Source organism: Tarenaya hassleriana, unplaced genomic scaffold, assembly GCF_000463585.1.
Source record: "Tarenaya hassleriana unplaced genomic scaffold, ASM46358v1 Cleome6, whole genome shotgun sequence".
NCBI classification, from domain to species: Eukaryota; Viridiplantae; Streptophyta; class Magnoliopsida; order Brassicales; family Cleomaceae; genus Tarenaya; species Tarenaya hassleriana.
The window spans coordinates 1,461,462-1,480,581 of NW_010968505.1; the positions used below are offsets into that span (position 1 = coordinate 1,461,462).

Genomic DNA, 19,120 nt, shown 5'->3' on the forward strand with positions numbered 1-19,120 from the left:
AAGAAAAATCATATATAGTAAACCACACGCATTTTATGTAAACTTGATGGGAGGTGGGCCATCGGATCTGTTAGGATAACGTAGGAATCATTATTTTATTACAGAGAATACCAGAAAAAGTCGCCGCTGTTTCAGGTACCAAAGTGGGTTATCTCTATGCTTCTCGTGAAAATACCCACTCACTCACACAAATCACTCATCTGTCCCTTGGCTCTGCTCTAGGGTTCTCTCTCTCAGTCCCCCAACTCCGACCCAAACTCAAGGTCTGTGATATCTCCAACCTAGATCTTTCTTGGGAGATTGAAGCAACAAGAACTGGGCTTTTGTAGGAATATTGTTTTTTTGACTTCTGGGTTTTTGTTCTTGTTGTTGAATCTATTCTGGGTTCTCTCTGGTTTTCAATGAGGTTTAAATTATCAGACATGGATGGATGGGTTTAGCTTAGTGCAGAGTGTTAGATCTCCTCTACTATTTGCCATCGTGCTTGTTCCTTTCAACTTTTCTGCTTGACAGTAACTGATGATTAGCTTCATGATGTGTTCTTTGTTTGGCCTTCTGATATTGTCGAGACACTTCCTGTCCTGATCCGTGGCCGAATCTCTTGCAACAGGTAAAGATGCAAGCTGCGATTAGGGCATTTGTATCTGGCGGTGGAAGTGTTGCCAAATCTGCTGTCTTGCGTCACTTCCGTGTGATCAATCCGGCAATCCAATCTGCTGTGTTCTCTCGATCTGAGTCAACTCAGCCTGCTCGGATCGAGGAACACGGGTTCGAGAGCACTACCATCTCCGACATTCTGAAAGCCAAAGGCAAAAGTGCTGATGGTTCCTGGCTTTGGTGTACAACCCATGACTCTGTCTATGACGCCGTCCAGTCCGTACGTCTCTCTCCCTCTCTCTCTCCTCTTTCTCTCTCTGCCCTTTATTTGAATCTTCTCTCTTATCAATGTCTTGCTCTGGTAGATGACTCAACACAACGTAGGAGCTTTGGTGGTGGTGAAACCTGGTGAGCAACAATCCATTGCCGGAATCATCACAGAGAGAGGTAACAGAATAGCGAGTAGCTATCACATATTCATTGTCTCTTTCTCGGCATTGTTGTCTTTGTAACTTCAGATTCAGTTGTATTCTCGGTATTTACAGTGCCCCTTTTCGTCTTGACGATACAATTTCAGATTATCTCCGGAAGATTATAGTGCAAGGGAGATCATCCAAATCGACGAAAGTCGGAGACATTATGACTGAGGAGGTATAAACTCTCGAGGGAACTTCATATATCAACATAATCGCCATTGTGATTTCCTTGGTTAACTTTAAGATGAACCGAGTATATACGGGCATTTGCAGAATAAGCTCATCACTGTAACACCGGATACAAAGGTTTTGAAGGCTATGCAACTCATGACAGGTAAACTTTCGTTTTCTGGTTGATGGTATCTTATCCAGTTTTCGGATTAAGGACAAAGAAAAATGGGGGGGGGGGTTTGGCAGATAACCGAATCAGACACATACCGGTAATCAACGACAAGGAAATGGTGGGGATGGTGTCCATTGGAGACGTGGTCCGAGCCGTGGTGACTGAACACCGAGAGGAACTTGACCGCCTAAACGCTTACATACAGGGAGGGTACTGAAAAGAGATGGATAAAGGTTTGAACTTTGCCGGTCCTTCAGCTTATGCTAAAGCTTCTTTAGACCAATCTTCAATGTAAATATGCAGTCTGTGTATTTTTGCTTGGAGAATAATGAAATGGCATGTGGGGACATGCCAAAGAACCATTGATGATCTTGCTCTTGTCTTGTGAAAGACTCTTTATGTTTAATGTTGGGGCTATGTACTTTGTTTTATGTCATAGTCTTCAGGTCTTGTTTCTTGGTTTTGTAATGAATGAACTGAAAGTGGTTGGATGATGACTTGACAAAGAGGGTTCTCCTAACCTCAATAAGTTCATTCACACGCCAATTTCACATTGGATATTATTAACCCAATTGCAAGTTTATTCCTAGCTTATCTATTCATAGAAATTCCATATATTTGTATTATATTTCTAAAATCCGAATATTTTTCTAATAAATAAAGGCTAAATTAATATACAGTGTAGTAAAAAAAAAAGTTTAACATGGGATTGTGAAATAGTATGGGAAACTTGGGCTTTGTTTTGGGCTTCGGCCTTAGCGGTGAGTCCATTAGTCTTACACACGTGGCGAGATATCATTGGAGGATCGGTCACTGTATCGAAGACAAACCGGGAAGATAAACCGGGATCTCTGTTACACCTGGTCTAGCAGTGTGTGAGACTAACTATATACCACCATAGCTCCCAGCTGCAGATCTGGTCTCTTTCCTTGTTCTTCCCGTGTGAAACTGCCATGGCCATGGAGCTTTGGTGCTGTGGCAGCAGGAGAGGAGCTTCTGGATCCGAGATTGCTGTTATTCTTCTGCTCCTCATCCATGGAGCTCACTCCTTCTACCTCCCGGGCGTCGCTCCTCAGGATTTTGAAAAGGTGACTTATGCGTTTTGTGTTCGTATGTTCTTCGATCTGATTTTGGTCTATCGGATCTGAGTTGGTTTAGTGGTTGATTCGTACTTGGTTCGCGAGAAAGCGAGGGAAAATGAGAGTCGTAGTGCTGATGGTCCGGGATTCCAACAAGTGTGTCTCGATGTAATTCGGATTTGCTTTGATCTAATTTGATGGTGGATCTCTTTGTCTGGACAATGCAGTGTTTGAGGAGAGTTGCACCGACACTTTTTCTTATGGAATGACCATATTCGTTTCGATTTAGAATTAGATCGCTTTTTAACTGGATTTCCTGCTTTCTCCATCATCTTCTTACTGCATAAGAATCATAGCTATGGGTGCAAGGGCATCCATGTTAATGCAGCATTTATGAATCCTTGTGAAATATTTGATTATATGGTTTAATGAGATTCCCTCTGGATTCGTAGTTTTGTCGGTGCCTAATCTTTACAGAGGCTTTCAGATCACCCATCTTCTCTTTTGATTTCCCTGCATGCAGGGCGATGAGCTGCAAGTCAAGGTGAACAAGTTGACCTCCATAAAAACCCAGCTTCCATACTCCTATTACTCCCTCCCGTTTTGTCGCCCGGCGAAGATTGTGGACAGTGCTGAGAATCTCGGAGAAGTACTTCGTGGTGACCGGATAGAGAATTCTGCTTATGTGGTCCGTCTCTATTCTCTCTATCGGCGAGCGCCTTTGACATCAGTTTCAAAATCCGTGTTTGATCAGGATTCTTTTGTCTGTTCTTCTCTCTCTGATTATCAATGAGTTGAAAAATTGCAGTTCAAAATGTGGGAGCCACAAATGTGCAATATCCTCTGCAGGGTCAAGCTTGATGGGAAAATTGCGAAAGAGTTCAAAGAGAAGATTGATGATGAGTATCGGGTCAACATGTAGGATCGAGGACATAAAAATTCCTTTGTTGAATTTATCACATGTATTCTCTCTGCTGCTTTTCTGATAAGTCCTACTCGTATGTGTCAGGATCCTTGATAACCTTCCTCTGGTAGTTCCGATCGAAAGAGTAGATCAGGGTTCTCCATCTGTTGTTTATCAGCTCGGCTATCATATCGGGCTTAAAGGCCAGTATGTAGGGGTAAGTAGGTTTTGCTGTTGACTCTCCATTTGAAACTTTCTCTTTGGAGCGCATGCATAATAGCTTGATGTCCTAAGCTGCCATTTGAACGTACAGACCAAAGAGCAAAAGTACTTTATCCACAATCACCTTTCATTTACGGTCCGGTATCACAGAGATATGCAAACTGATGCTGCAAGAATTGTGGGGTTTGAGGTCAATCCATTCAGGTGAAACTTCTGTAGACCGTATTTTGTATGCTATTTCATATTTCCTGTGGTCAAGTACCGATAGCCCTTTATTTTCTATACAGTGTCAAGCATGAATATGAAGGACAGTGGAGCCAGAAGACACGTCTTACTACTTGTGATCCACACACCAAACGCCTGGTTGTTAGCTCAGCTACCCCTCAAGAAGTTGAAGAGAAGAAGGAGATTATCTTCACATATGATGTAGATTTCCAGGCAAGTTATTGATTACGCTCTCCTATTCACTTCAGATAGGTTTTCATTCCTGTTCTCATCGTTTTATCGACTTCTGGCTGCTTCCTCTGCAGGAAAGTGAAGTGAAGTGGGCATCTAGATGGGATGCTTATCTTCTGATGAGCGATAACCAAATCCACTGGTTTTCTATCGTCAACTCCTTGATGATCGTCCTCTTCCTCTCGGGTATGGTAGCGATGATAATGCTGAGGACCCTTTACCGCGATATCTCAAGGTACAATGAGCTTGAAACTCAAGAGGAAGCTCAAGAAGAGACAGGATGGAAGCTTGTCCATGGTGACTGTTTCCGGCCTCCGACCAACTCAGATCTGCTCTGCGTCTATGTGGGGACGGGTGTCCAATGTTTCGGCATGGTTCTCGTCACCATGATATTTGCGATGCTCGGGTTTCTGTCTCCGTCCAACCGAGGCGGTCTGATGACAGCCATGCTCCTTCTCTGGGTCTTCATGGGTCTATTTGCGGGCTATGCCTCCTCTCGTCTCTACAAAATGTTCAAAGGAACGGAGTGGAAGAAAATCGCCTTCAGGACAGCGTTCATGTTCCCAGCAGTCGTCTCGGCCGTCTTCTTTGTCCTAAACACCCTAATCTGGGGACAGAAGTCGTCAGGGGCGGTACCCTTCGGGACAATGTTCGCTCTGATCTTCCTCTGGTTCGGGATCTCGGTCCCGCTTGTCTTTGTGGGGAGTTACCTGGGGTTCAAGAAACCAGCCATCGAGGATCCCGTGAAGACGAACAAAATCCCGAGGCAAATCCCGGAGCAGGCTTGGTACATGAACCCCATCTTCTCGATACTCATAGGAGGGATCCTACCGTTCGGGGCAGTATTCATCGAGCTATTCTTCATCCTGACGTCGATATGGCTGAACCAATTCTACTACATATTCGGATTCCTATTCGTCGTGTTCGTGATCCTCATCGTGACATGCGCCGAGATAGCAATCGTTCTATGTTACTTCCAGCTTTGCAGTGAGGATTATCTGTGGTGGTGGAGGTCTTACTTGACTTCTGGCTCATCGGCTCTATACCTCTTCCTATACGCAGCGTTTTACTTCTTCACGAAGCTTCAGATCACGAAGCTCGTATCGGCTTTGCTTTACTTCGGGTATATGCTGATTGCGTCTTACGCCTTCTTCGTGCTTACGGGTACTATTGGATTCTACGCTTGTCTCTGGTTCACGAGGCTTATCTACTCTTCGGTTAAGATCGATTGATTCTTTTTCTCTCTCTCGGGTTTTTTGTGGGAGTACATGATGATGATGATGATGATGATGATGATGATGATGATGATGCAAAAGGTGATGTAGTTATGTTCCAGTTTAAACTCGTTGTTTTGGGTAACAGTAATGTCAGTAAAGCAGTGGGGGGGGACAAACCTGAACCATTTTTATAGTGTATTATTATTATTATTATTATTATTATTATTATTATTTGCACATCGTCAGACACGCCTCTTCAGAATTTGTTTGGAGTATTTTGATTTAGTGATTCCGGCATCTCGCTGGTCGGATTTGCGTTTAACGAATAGTTATTTATTATTATTATTATTTGTACGGTTCAAATTTAAAATGCGGCGGATTTACGCAATTGTTGAGATAAGCAGATTGCCAAATGATAAGACAAGCAATAGTTGGTGAGTTCTTTTATTCTATTTTATAGCAAAAAGTTATTACAAATCTAAATATTATGGGACAAAAATTCTATCCTATAGCTTAAATACGAATTACGAACAATAAAATTGCATATGAGATACAAAATGACTGTTTTTATGTATCTGCTTCCTCTGAACCTTTCAGTAATGCAAAATGACTGTTGAAACAAAAAACAAAAAACGGGAATATATAGTATGAACGATTTAAATGCAAGCGCATTGTACCAATCGAATTATTATTTTTACGTAGAATTGCGTTCCCTTTTCTGCTCACATACATGTACTAATTATTAATTAATTTCATGTAAGTATTAAATACTAAAAGAAAAGGAACAAACATTAAGCAAATTTTTATGTATTTACTATTTAGTATTTTTATTTTAATATTTAACTTTGTAAAAATATGGGCCCAAAAAAACCATTAACTATTCTACTTTCATAAAAAAAAACTTCTATTTAAAATTGTTTAAAAACAATCTTTCACTTTAAATTTGTAATAAAAAAACAGAAAGTTTTAATTTTTAATAAAAAATTCATTCAACTATCTAATTATTTTAAAAAAAAAAATCTATTGTAATTTTGTTAAAAAAACTCTATAAAATTTGGATAAAAAACATTTATAAAATTATGCAATTCTAAAAATCATAAAATATTTATTTAAATATATCATATTATAATGTTTAGAATTTATATAAATATAACCTTTTATAGAATTAATTTGTATACAAATATTATACTTAAAAGTAAGTATATTTTTTTGATTGTAAATATTATATTATTATTTTTTTCATATATTAATATTTGAGATATTATAAAATATCAATTTGGCTGTTTATAAAAAATTAGTAACTAAAATATTGTATAGTGTATAATTACATATACATTAATTATATAATGGAATATATTTTCTAGTGAAATAAAAATACTATTTATATATGTAATGCTGTATAACAAATTTTCATTTGTAAAATAGAAAATTTTAATAAGATATAGATTTGATTTTTAAAATATATAGATTTCTATATTTATAATCAATAAAATATAGTTAATTTTAATTATAAAATTTTATACAAATTGATTATATAAAGGATGATATTTATAAATATTTATATAAAGTTTAAATATTACAATATGATCCATTTAAATAAATATTATGTTTTTAATGTGATTTTTAGAATTATATAATTTTTATATATTTTTATTCAAATTTTATTGATTTTTATAATAAAACTAAAATAGAGTATTTTTAAATAATTTAGATTTGATGAATTTGTTTTATTAAAAATAATATTTGATAATTTTTATAATAAATTTAGAATGATATATTTTTTTAAATAATTTATATAGTTGATGTTTTTTTACTCAAAAGTAATAATTTATGATTTATTATATAAAAATAAATAAAATATTTTTTGTAAATGAAGTAGTTAATGATGTTTTTGTGGGTTTGTCTCTACAATTATTAAAAAAGCACTACTATTTTGATTAATAATGGGAATTGGTAGAGGAATCCAGAAGTACGACGTCGTGTCAAAATCAGCCTGCATATTACCAGTTTACCCCTATATTCCGTGCTGAGTTTACCGGCATACTCTTCCTGAAAAGGTTTTTAGCTTTGATCTTGGTCAGCCCCCAGAGCTTCGCTGCTGAAGTCGACCGAGCCAAGCCCGAAGATGGTAATCGGTTTCTCTTTTCTTCGATTTTTTACGCAATTCTAGGGTTTTCATAATCGATCATGCAAAACCCCTGAACCTTTTTGGTTCCATCGACCTCGATTTCGCCTGCGTTCTCTTAGAAACTAGGGTTTCGATGAGCTACGACGCCTGCGAATGGGATTGATACTCGATTGCGTTGGAACCTTTTCCGACGTTCAAGTTATCTATCAATATTGGTTTTTCTACAAATGGAATCGAGAGGTAAAAGGGGAAAATTTGAGGACTCCGTTGGATTATCATGTGGTTGATTGATGATTCCTCTACTATTCTCTCGAGTCAGTCCGTGAATTTGTTTTTCCAGTTAATGCTCTTACGCATGATTTATTCAATAAGTTTTAATCCAGTTTGGGTTGATTTTATTGCATTAGATTTTTCATGAGGTTGGCTCGGTGTGTGTTGCTTCTGGTAAGCTGATTGTGCAGAGAATAATCTTTGTTATAATAGGCTAATACGAACAGTAGGCACACTATCATCTTGATGCAAACCTCTCCCAGTAGAGCGACGAGGACATTTATGGACTACGAGTCCATTAGCCAAGCTATGGATGGTAACTACGAGATTCCCGTTATCATTCTATTGTCATTTTGTTCATTTTTTGCTTGGATTTGGTCATGATGGGGTTTACATGATGCATGATTGGATGCATATGAATGAATGAAGACTGCCTTTTAAGTTAATTGTGGTTAGGGAGGAAAAAAGACGGTGGTCGTTTTCACTTTCGCCGTCCCAATCGTTCTGCACGGCTGATGCGGCGGCGCGTCGACCACAAACGCCGATGACAGCTCCATCTGGCATACCCTAACGGCTCCGATCAGTCTCTCTGGCAGCTCCTCCTCCGTCTGCGACTCCGCAAGGAACCCCATGTCGATCGTCACGCTCGTCACGTACCCTAAAGCAAGACGAAGAATCGCTGTTGCGATCGCCGAGCTGCTAATGTCGACGTCGATCTCCAGGCAGCAGGAAGTTTTCCTTAAAGCTTAGGAACTCTGTTTTGATTTTAAAGGCAAGGAGGACAGTTTTTCCGTTCAATTCTCCTGCCGATACGATTTTTAGCTGCCCGTACATCTGAATACACTTTGGGCATTGTATATTCAGGCCCTGATATTTTTTTACTGTACAATGATTTGGCTGGATTGAGCAGGCATCTGTGGTTTGTATGAAAGAAAGCTCAAGGAAATAAACCCAGCCCTGAGAAATATCACCTATGACATTGCAGATCTGTACAATTTTATTGACGGTCTGGCTGACATGAGTGCCTTGGTGTAAGTCATTCTTTCCCTCACACTTTTTGTTCGTACTTGTTATTTCTTCACCTTCTTCCCCATATTTTTGCTTATGTCTATGCCTATATCGTTGCTCAAAATTCTTTCTAACACCCAGCAATGGTCAAATTGCTGGCCTCCTTTTTACCTGTATGGGTGCATGTAATCACTAGACTAGAATCACGATTATTCACTGGTCCTACGCATAGAAAACCTGAGCTGTGGGAAGGTGGTTTCTGTTACTGTCGAATGGCTTGTGTTCTCGCTTATGTTTTGCTAGTTGGTAACTGAAGTGTCTCGATGTGAAACCCCAAACATGCATCCAATATACACAATTAGTTGTTTCTTTCAACCAGAATGAAAGTCCTGACTTTTCAACAAAGCTTCCAAGCAAATATTTTTATCGTTTTCGCATATGTCAGACATGTATTTTATGCTATTAAGTTCGTGGTTACCATGATGCATCATGCATGCTGAAAGCTCGATACTTTTCTCAATCTACTGCATTTTTCCATTTCATATATCATTAGGGTATTATCCTTTGACCATCCTCAATTTCTTTTTGTGTGAACTCAATTGAGATTTCTCAGTTGCGACTTGCGAGACTAACAAATTGGCAATGCCTAAGCCATTTTGTTGTCAGCAAGTTATTTGCTACTGAAACTTCTGGTGAAAAGCTGAAACTTTTTCTTGAAACATTTTGATAGTTAACAGTGTGCCTGGTCTCGCAGCTATGATCACTCGCGCCAAGCGTATCTGCCTTACGACAGGCAGTGGATCAAGCAGAAGACGTTTCACCATCTCAAGAGACTTGCAAATGGACCTCGTTAGACACAATCAAATGGCCAATTCTCTCTGTTGGAATTGGAAACCACCAATATATATATATTGTAAGTGAGAACATGTCATGTCTGGTTAGAGTTTTATTCAAAGTTAAAAACTTTGTTGAGCTCTTGTTAATTTTCCTATGTAACAGAGAAAAATCATGACAGCAAACCTGTGTGTAATGTATTGTCGTCGTGGGAGGTGTTAACTATGGTGCTTTTTTAACGTTGATTACATCATGCCCTTATAACAGAAGAGGGTCCAAGTGTAAAGGAGAAAAAAGAACAGGGTTTTGCTATCTGCTATCAAGGGAATGAATGAGAGAAGCCAATTCTATTCTCTGTTCCCCTCCTCCCTTTAAACCTTGTATTTGTTCTTCATCTGCTTCTTCTTCTTGTTCACCTAATACCTCATGTGGAAGCCGAAATGATATTTCATCTCCCTTAGGTTCCCAAACTCGTCCTTGCAAACTTCGGAAAGTGTAATAAAACTCTTCCAAGCCAAGATGATGTCACGAGCCCTGCATTGTTTGTCTATGGACATTAACATTGCGAGAAATGTTCCTTCGAGCCCGTAGGGACAAAGCTTTGAACAAGAAGGGGCATCCATTTCAACCGCACAATCATCTGAGAGACGATCTCGTCGACCGCTATGAAGAGGTAATCTGGTAATCCGAACGTTAGATTAAGGCGTGGAACAAGAATCAGATCGAACCATATATATGTGTATATATATATGTGTATATATATGGTGTGTGTGTGTGTGTAAGATATAAAAGAAAAGAGTGAAAGCTGGGAAAAAATATGTCACAGTGCAATAATACACCATACTATGACTAAATAATTATGATGAACAATGTTATCATAATGGAAGTGAGTGTAGGTTCAGGGGTTTAGAAGCTACAACAAATCACCAATTTAAAAAGTAATAGAAGTGGTATTCATGGCCAGCATGAGAAGGCATTTTCATGAACAAAATCCCTTGTGCCTTATCTCACAATTTCCATCAAGAGAAAACGGATCATATCAATGGAAAGTGATTCCTCCGCCCGAGTGTTCAACCTCCTGAAAATCACAGTTAAGACGCGACATGTAATCATATACAAAAAAGGGAGGTTTCTGCCAGTGATGATGGATAATTTACATATGGAAACAAATCACTAACACAGATATAGACTATAGCATCATCCCACCAGCTCTTGACTTTGAAAGTGAAGATATGAATTGAGGGTTTGAGGAAATAGTAATACCAACCTGAGGAGGAGGTAGAGAAGAAACCCAGTCTGATGCATGCGTTGGGAGAAGTCCCAGAGAGTTAAGCTGCAAATCCAAATAAGATGTGCTTATGTAAAGACACAGGAATTCGTGGTTTACATGGCTGCGTGGCCTTAATGATATGGGAAGAAAGAGCAAACAAGAAAAGGAGAACTGTCTCTCACCTTCCAGATACCCAAAGCTAATCCTCCAAGATTAAGGGCGATAAAAACTAATTTTGGCATAAGCAACTCCACCTTATTATCCTTATATGGCTCAAAAACTGCAAACAAGAGTAGGGGTTACATGGAAAGTCAAAGATATTGTTTCACAGTTATCGAACTGACATTAGAACTAAAAACTTTCACATGGGTGCGATGAAGAGATGATTTGCAAAGAGAAAAACCCTACCAGTTGAGTATAACTAACACTCTATTTCTTGCCAGCATGAAAAAAAGGAGGATGGGTTCATTTAAAAGCTTACAATTACTTAACTAAGATCCTTGAGAAGTATTTCTTCTCTCTCAATGATCCTAATTGTTTCCAATTCAGCTCTGCAGTATGACCAAGTAAAAGTACGGTCTAATATTATGGTTTTCCACAAAACGTTTTCTAATCTAAATCAACCCATCGTCTTCTCCGTCTGCAATTCCACTGAAGTAGAATGTATGCTTGAACAAAACAAGAACGACTTCACCATGTTATGATGACGTTTTATGGCATGTGATGATGGTAGGAACTGGCTATTCCATGTGAAGCAAGGTAGCCAAAGGAACGAAGAAGCTTATGCATCAATCACGAATGGTTGGTTTAATCCTTTCAGCGATCACACATAGTCTACACTTCACTAGCTCTTACAGTTTCACATTTAGGTAAAGATTAGTTCATCAAACTACCTACCAACATATAAAGTCAATACAACAATGCACTATTAAAAGCTGAGAATTCAAAACATGAGGCAAAGATGAAGGGATGGACAAAGCATGGAAGGTGCTTACTCTTTCCGACGCTTTGGAGGGCACTGATAGGCTGCCAAAGAGCTGAGAATGTGATACCGATGCTGAACAGATGCACCGTGCTCCCAGCCATCCACATCATGAAACCCATCATCATCAAATTCCTCAGCGGAGATTGCGCCACCTCCCACGCTTTCTATTCATTCACCCAGATATCGTATCACTACCCCATAGACATTACCAGTGGAAGCATGAGTTTTTTGTTCTTAAATCTTACTGAATTACAGATAGAGAATCCAGTCTAACCTAAATTCCACAATAATCAGAAACCATGGAAGCGAAATACGTCGAAGTTCTAAGTGACAGAACAAAGACCGATTGCGTACAAATCAAGATAAAATTTGCAAGTTAATATTATACCTGAAGCTTCCAATTAGCTTCAGCGTCTTTCTTTTGGCGGCTGGACGCCGAATCATCCTGAAAATCAGATCAACAACGATAACCCAGAAAAAAAAAACAGTAAGACACAAAACGATTCAGGACAATTGGAGCCGGAAATCGAATTCAATCGACAATAGCATGAGCGGAATTGCGTGAATGAACTCCGATAGAATCCGATAAGATAAGAGGAAAACCTGTTCGGGAGAAGCACGAGAGAAGCCAGGAGGATCGAGGATGTCGCGGGAAGATGGAACAGTGGAGTGATCGGTGAAATCGATGGCCCATCTCCGACCAGAACCCATCACAGCCTTGCCTTTGTCCATGGGGTTGTTGTTCTCCGATTGACGAACAGATCAAGAATCGACGAAACCCGGATCTTCTACGTCTCGGCTGTTCCTCCTCAGGTTTGAACTTGAGAAACAAAAACTTGAAAGGCAGCAGCTCCGAACCCGTTTTCTCGAACCGGGTTCAGACTCGGGTCGGTTCTTATTCGGATGCCCGAAAATTTTGATGATTTATAAAATTAAGGCCCATTATGGCCCAATGGGCCGATGTTAACTTGATTACAAGGCGAGACACTATCAGATTTTTATATAACTACAATACAGCTATGCTACGATATTATTATTATTTATTACGATACGCTAACATAGGGTGGTGGTGAATGGTGATACCGATTACCGAATATAGGGTTTATCTCAATGGAGGAGTGGAAGTAGATCTGAACGCGACCGGGATTTTGTACGCGTTCAAGGGATCGCGGGCGTATTTAGCGTTTGCGGCGAACAGGGACGAAAGTAGCGTCGCGATATTCGGGAACGTGCAGCAGCAAACGCTGGGAGTGGTTTTTAAAATGTTTGGAGGCCTACCTAACGCTATTCCATTGAAAAGCCCAATGGGCCCTTTTGGATGAAACGTACACCATATCGGAGCTCTGTATGAAATCGGCCGACTGCTTTACTACAAATAAATTATTTAATTTTTTAAATTTCAAAAAGGTACTCATAGATACTTTTTCTAAAAGAAATTTACATATGTTTCCATCAGTTGCTTGTTGCGTCTTCCATCAAGAAAGGAAATCTATTTCGCCCGATTTAGTGTAAGCCATCAAACTCTTCACGAAAATGAATACCACCAAAAAAGATGAGATGAAAAAGAAGAAGGTCTACAATCTGGGTTTCAATACTCTTTCACTAGTTTATGATTATACATAGTGCTTCAGATTCACGAGCTTTGAATCCAGAGAGAAATCAATGGAAATTATGAATGAGCATTGACCTGTTTCCCTTCGATCCCCTCTCAATCCTCCTCCTCGTCGTGGTTCACTTTCGCCGTCCCAATCGTTCTGCACGGCTGATGCGGCGGCGCGTCGACCACAAACGCCGATGACAGCTCCATCTGGCATACCCTAACGGCTCCGATCAGTCTCTCTGGCAGCTCCTCCTCCGTCTGCGACTCCGCAAGGAACCCCATGTCGATCGTCACGCTCGTCACGTACCCTAAAGCAAGACGAAGAATCGCTGTTGCGATCGCCGAGCTGCTAATGTCGACGTCGATCTCCAGGTAATTCGGTCCTCTGTGATAATTGCACGTCAAGGCCTTGCCTAGGAGGCACGCGCTGTAATTTCCCACCGCCGTTTTCACGGCCCACGGCCCCTTCACGATCCGATTGACGATTTTGAATCTCTGGTTCCGGAACGCGTCGTCTCCGGTGATGAATCGGTGGAGGAGCGAACCCGAGGGGAGCGGATCCTCCGTCGCAAAGTAGAACACCGCACTGTAGTGATCCTTCCCAGGGACCTGGAGATTGACAGCGAAGATGAAGCTCTTCATGGATTGGCCTCGGGACTGGGCTTTCCTGAGCGCGTGAGCTACACGGTTATCGGGACGAGCAAGAACGTTGTCGAGTTTGGTGGTGGATTTGAGCCAGTCAACGCCGGCGGGAGAGAGAAGGTAGTCTCCGGCGGGAGATTTCTGCTTTTTGGCCATGTAGGTCCTGGAGCGGAGAGAGAAAACATCACCTGGAGGCGAAGACCAGCCGTTGGTTCCGGTGTGGAGGTCGACGCGGCGGAGAGATCCGCCGTTTGTCGCCTCGGCGATCCATTCTGGCACAGAGGCGGTGGAGGTCGAACCGGATCTCTCCGGCTTCGTCTTCTTCTCTCCGGCGGAGCTGCGGTGTCTCTGCTTCTTAGGGCTCATGGCTTGGTCGGCGATCTCTCTCGATTTGTTGAAATTGAAAATACCCTCGGGGTTCTGATGGAATTACGAGAGGGCCCTTCTCTTATCTGGGATTCATGTGCTATTTTCCATTAAACACCAACAGACCACGAGATTATTGAATTTAATTGATGTTTTAGCAAATTATATTGTTTTTCCTCCTACCCTTTAAGACATAAAGATTATATTCTAATAACAGAAATATCATAATAAAATCTTTTTAATGGTCAATAATTATGTGATGTAGTTAAATATATTGAAATTATGCTACACCCACGTGTAAACCTACTAACCATAATTATTGCCGTGACACGCACCAACGACATTATTCTCGTAATCTTATGTTCATTTAAATCAGTTCATTATATAAAAAAAACACGTAAACACGGGAAATTAGATAGTTGGTATATCATATGTATATAAATACAAAAAAAACATACTTTTTTAATTCGATTTTGCTTTTCACACCAAATGTAATGCAGCGCGTAACGAAAGCAGAGAAGGATCCGACCTGTCGTTATATTCGAAAATGACCTTTCCAAAATTAATAAAGAATTTATGACGATTTACAAGATAAGACAATCAAGTAAATATTTTTGCACAATTTAGTAAGTATAAAGTTTCCAAAAATTAAAATTCAATATATAGCGAGTATATAAATAATTTAATCTAAATAAATTTACACTATAACCATAATTTCGGTTGTTGAATAACAATTAAAAAAGAAAATAGGAGCTTGGTTTCAAAACCATTCAGTTTAAATGCTTTTGACTATGGAAAACAAAACTTGGTGAGAAATAGCCAAGGGAGATAGGGTGGTTTATTCGGATTTCGGTTAGAATTTATCCAACATTTCGGTTTTAACAAATTATAATTAATCAATTTGACAAAATACCCATTTTAAAAAAAGTAAGTATAGTTTTTTTATTATTTTATTTGATTTAGCTCGGATTCGATTTTAGAAGAGAAACGTCTGCCACTGCTTGCAACCCACGTAAAATGTTGTAATAGGGAGCATCTTTTCCTATTATTTATTATTTAAATAAAAATTCTGAACTTTGATTTGGTAAATATCTTTACAATCCCAGATTAGTGTGGATTTTTCTTTCAATCTCAAGTTAGTTGGGATGATCTTTTCGTTATAAGCTAAAACAAAAAATATGTTTGATTTCACACGCACAAAGTGGTACATATGATATATTTAATATTTAAAATTATCCAACAAAAAATATAAATCCATAAATACTGGAAACCAACTGACGTAGTTATTGGTTCATGCACACGTTTAACATTTGCAGAGCCTGAGTTTGTAAGTCTCTAACCATTCTCTTGTCCAGAAATGAGTTAGAGTTCATAGAAAATTACATACTTTGATTGGGTGGAGAAAATGATGGAGATGTACAGTATTTCCATTTCTTTGCACATAAACACAAAATTCGTTCCAAAAAAAAAAATGGTCGGAGCGGTTGAAGATGCCTCGTCGAAAACCGTGCCTGAAGACTAGAGATGTTGTTGTAGTTGCTGGTCATGAAACTATTGAAGTCATTCAGAGGTTGAACTCAGAATTATAAAGCCAGTTGTTGTTCGCCCGGTGGGATCCGAAACTCGTCGGTGGGACAAAGTCTAGAGCATAGTTGTTGTAAGAGCACGGAGCATAAGGAGAGCCGACGTAGTTGAAGGACGCGAGATTCTCATCCGACGACATAAATGCCGAAAACAGGGGGCTCCCTTGGAGGTCCGATGGAAGAACCATGTCTGGAAAATAAGAGGTAATCACAGGTTCTTGATGTTCTTGATCCGGGCAAATGTTTATGCTTTGATCGCAGTTGTTGATGTAAGAAAACGGAACAGAACAACCCACGCTGTTGAAACTCTCATCCGACAATGCAAATGTCGAAAGCTGGGGCGGAAGAACCATGTCTTGGACATCGGAGATGATCAGAGGTTCTTGATATTCTTGATCCGGGCAAATGTGGATCGCAGGTTCTTGATTTTCTTGATCGCGACAGAGGTTTCTGCTTTGGTTTTCCTCGGCAGGCTTCTTCTGTTTTTGCGTTCCCAGAAACCGAAGCCTCTCCTGAAGGGTCTTCATCTCGCGTCCCAAAGCATCCCCGAGCTCCGACAATTTTTCAGCGGACAAAGCATGGAGCTTTTGGGTATTGAGTTCGAAACCCTTCTCTGTCTTCGTTTTTGGTAAACAACCCTTCTCTGCCTTCCCCCGAAGTTCGGACAAATTCAGGGATTTCTTTCGTTTCTTGGTGTCGTTCTGTTTCATGTAATTGACGGCCAATTCTCTCACCTTGGACAAATCTCTGGGCCATGTCTGAAGCTCTCCGTCTGGTCCGTAACAGATAACGGCCACTTGGGTTCCGCAGAGAGTCGAGAGTTCTTCGGCCTTCTTCATCACCGTCAGCTGTCTCCTTTGGAAACTCGACTTCTTCCTCTGATCGTTCGACGGAGGCGGAGAAGAGACAGAGGAGCTCGTCTTTCTCTTCCTTGAAGATGAAATTGAGGAGGGAGAAGAAGCCATCCTGGAGAGAGAGACTGAGTTGCGATTCTTTCGGAAGAAAAACTATGAGATCGGAGTCAGAGCGATAGCGATGAAGAGAGTGAAGTAGGGAGGGAAGTAGAGAAATGGCAACTGTGAAGACTTACGTGTATATATATATGTGTATCGTCAGTAAATCAGTTGTTTAGAAGGAAAAAAGGAAAATTAGAAAACGCGTTTAAGCTATTTTTTTTTACAGCTGGAGTTTTTTTTTGTGTGAGTTATAAATTTGAAATCCTAAATTCACAGAAAAGGAAAAAAAAGGGGATGAAGACCCTTGAAGCCAAAAAAAACCGAACCCTAAAGATTCGACGAAAGCCATTTTTTCCGTATATTTTATCTCAGGATCGGAATGATGTAGCAATTGAAGCGATGATGTGTTTACATCAGAAGCCCAAAATGGTGGAACCAGGTGGGTTACGAAGTCGAATTGGGATTTCAACGAAGCTAACATTTGGAGCCGTTGAAGGAAGGTTAGTTCTTAGTTCAGATTATGTTTCTCATTTATGCAGAGATTTGTCTCCGTCGGATCCTTGACAATGAAATCGATGATCTTACGAATTTTAAGATACGCACCGATTCCTGATCGTAGTTTCATTCTCTCAAGTGCCAGCACTATATTTGTTTTAGGTGTAATGCATTGTGAAAAATTAATACAGAACCTCGCGCTTGGGTTGAATGGAATTCTGCTGAGATGATAATTGTGTAAGATGAGGTCAAATTCGATTGTCTGCTCATGTTTGGAGAGTAAAGAAATAGCAGGAACTTAGTTGTCCTAAGGTAGATAAAGAAATATCAAGGTCTGCCCATGTTTAGATCCAATGCAGAGTTAAGAAATAGTATATTCCGCGTTGGGCTTAACTCTTGAATTCTTGTGAATTTTGATTTATACTCGTGTGGAGGAGAATAGTGGAGAAACTGGTAGGTGATGAGAAAAACCTTCTTTCACTTTCTTTGAGAGCAGGATAGCTATTCACAGGGCTCTACCACCTCTGAATAATGTGCTCACACACAATCTTGTGATGATCGAGAGTTTTAGTAGCCAAACCATGCGCTTGAGCGTGAAAGTGGCTAGGAAAAGGGCTGTTTGCTCAATACGTTTTTCGTGGGAAAAGCAATCCTTGTGGTCGTGGAATGCTTGATATGGTATGGTGCTAAAATATGGTCTGGGCATTTGATGAGGGTAATCGTTCTGTCAAAACTTGCTTTGAAAATGGGTTGGTGTTAGCTTTCTTTCTCTATTTCCTGGGAAAGGCTCTGTTCTTCAGTGGGCGGCCACACTAGCGGGTTAACGAGTTTTTGAGTGAGGTAGAATCAGAATATCTGGTAGCATAATTTTGCGTTGAAGTGTACGGACATTTGAAAACCTACTGAATACTTCATTTCAGATTACCATCTTCTTGCTTGCAAGTAGAAGTTGTTTGTATTTGTTTTCCCCAAATCGATTCTCATTCTGTGTCCTTGATCTTTCTCTTTTCAGTTTTTTCTGCTATGATTCAGCATTGGTGGTTTAAATTGAAGCCCTTTTACTATCAGCACATTCCAAACCGATGACAGTGAAGGTACAACCTTTTGAACCAGAACATTGTTGAACCATCGTTTCTCGTCATTTGCACTAAGAAACAGACTGCAACTGCACGTGTGGACGATACATATTATCAACCCGCTCAACTAAACCCACCGCTGCGCTTTAACAATGGAGATCCTGAAGATGAGAACCGAGGCAAACCAATTGGTAAGGCTTCGTTCGTTCGGGACCTTGTCTTATCTCACGGCTTAAACTGCAATAATCTGCCATTGGGTTTTGTAATCTTGATACTTCTTTACTTTTATAACTTCGTCGTTGACTTGTGCAATTTCAATGTAGTTGTTTGTTGTAATCCTTGCTGTGAGAGGTAGCATGTATTAGATTGTAAGAGAAAACATACAATTTCATATACATATATATATATTCACGCATGTGTGTGTGTGCTTGTACACGTGTAAATATCACTAACCGACCACCAAAAGAAACCGAAAGTAATGTCTTATTCAGCAATTACTTAAGTGTGACCATTTAGTATTTGTGTTCAAACAAATGCAAATTTGCATTTAAATGTAGAATATAGGTATTTATACGATTCCCCAAATGTTAGACATGGTTATTTATACAAGACA

The 19,120-nt window shown here is 39.8% G+C and overlaps 6 protein-coding genes and 1 long non-coding RNA gene across 10 annotated transcripts; 4 read left to right on the forward strand and 3 right to left on the reverse strand.

The window, feature by feature from the left end:
• Nucleotides 1-161: 161 nt before the first annotated feature.
• On the forward strand, nt 162-1,915 carry LOC104799019 (CBS domain-containing protein CBSX3, mitochondrial). Of its 2 annotated transcripts, none has more exons than XM_010521314.1 (6): nt 162-263; nt 611-877; nt 963-1,044; nt 1,175-1,248; nt 1,347-1,407; nt 1,491-1,913. In XM_010521314.1, exons 2-6 carry the CDS (start codon nt 617-619, stop codon nt 1,631-1,633), a joined length of 621 nt encoding a protein of 206 aa, XP_010519616.1. In that variant the 5' UTR covers nt 162-263; nt 611-616; the 3' UTR covers nt 1,634-1,913. The 2 variants fall into 2 exon arrangements, with proteins under 2 accessions (XP_010519616.1, XP_010519617.1); XM_010521315.1 differs by lacking the exon at nt 162-263 and adding an exon at nt 303-325 and having other exon boundaries at nt 1,491-1,915.
• A 380-nt stretch (nt 1,916-2,295) lies between these two features.
• Nucleotides 2,296-5,531, forward strand: LOC104799022 (transmembrane 9 superfamily member 8-like). The gene is made up of 7 exons (XM_010521320.1): nt 2,296-2,504; nt 3,019-3,183; nt 3,304-3,413; nt 3,505-3,616; nt 3,713-3,825; nt 3,909-4,059; nt 4,152-5,531. Exons 1-7 carry the CDS (start codon nt 2,370-2,372, stop codon nt 5,307-5,309), a joined length of 1,944 nt encoding a protein of 647 aa, XP_010519622.1. The 5' UTR covers nt 2,296-2,369; the 3' UTR covers nt 5,310-5,531.
• A 1,791-nt stretch (nt 5,532-7,322) lies between these two features.
• On the forward strand, nt 7,323-9,887 carry LOC104799029 (enhancer of rudimentary homolog). 3 transcript variants are annotated; one of them, XM_010521332.2, is made up of 5 exons: nt 7,341-7,422; nt 7,542-7,662; nt 7,906-8,008; nt 8,678-8,723; nt 9,455-9,887. In XM_010521332.2, the coding sequence occupies exons 2-5, from the start codon at nt 7,576-7,578 to the stop codon at nt 9,552-9,554; spliced, it is 336 nt and encodes a 111-aa protein (XP_010519634.1). In that variant the 5' UTR covers nt 7,341-7,422; nt 7,542-7,575; the 3' UTR covers nt 9,555-9,887. The 3 variants fall into 3 exon arrangements, with proteins under 3 accessions (XP_010519635.1, XP_010519634.1, XP_010519633.1); XM_010521331.1 differs by having other exon boundaries at nt 7,366-7,422; nt 8,603-8,723; XM_010521333.1 differs by lacking the exon at nt 7,542-7,662 and having other exon boundaries at nt 7,323-7,422; nt 8,603-8,723.
• Nucleotides 9,888-10,325: 438 nt separating this feature from the next.
• LOC104799028 (ER membrane protein complex subunit 4-like) lies at nt 10,326-12,610 on the reverse strand. The gene is made up of 6 exons (XM_010521330.2): nt 12,393-12,610; nt 12,178-12,234; nt 11,800-11,953; nt 10,987-11,084; nt 10,802-10,867; nt 10,326-10,612 (listed from the first exon to the last, which is right to left on the reverse strand). The coding sequence occupies exons 1-6, from the start codon at nt 12,519-12,521 to the stop codon at nt 10,574-10,576; spliced, it is 543 nt and encodes a 180-aa protein (XP_010519632.1). The 5' UTR covers nt 12,522-12,610; the 3' UTR covers nt 10,326-10,573.
• A 745-nt stretch (nt 12,611-13,355) lies between these two features.
• LOC104799027 (protein ENHANCED DISEASE RESISTANCE 2-like) lies at nt 13,356-14,614 on the reverse strand. The gene has a single exon (XM_010521328.2). The coding sequence runs from the start codon at nt 14,395-14,397 to the stop codon at nt 13,498-13,500; it is 900 nt and encodes a 299-aa protein (XP_010519630.1). The 5' UTR covers nt 14,398-14,614; the 3' UTR covers nt 13,356-13,497.
• A 1,347-nt stretch (nt 14,615-15,961) lies between these two features.
• On the reverse strand, nt 15,962-16,945 carry LOC109116042 (agamous-like MADS-box protein AGL53). The gene has a single exon (XM_019200770.1). It carries the CDS (start codon nt 16,943-16,945, stop codon nt 15,962-15,964), a length of 984 nt encoding a protein of 327 aa, XP_019056315.1.
• Nucleotides 16,946-17,206: 261 nt separating this feature from the next.
• LOC104799026 lies at nt 17,207-18,922 on the forward strand. The gene is made up of 2 exons (XR_769508.1): nt 17,207-17,436; nt 18,444-18,922. It is a non-coding gene; the product is annotated as an uncharacterized LOC104799026 (long non-coding RNA).
• The last annotated feature ends 198 nt before the right edge of the window (nt 18,923-19,120 follow it).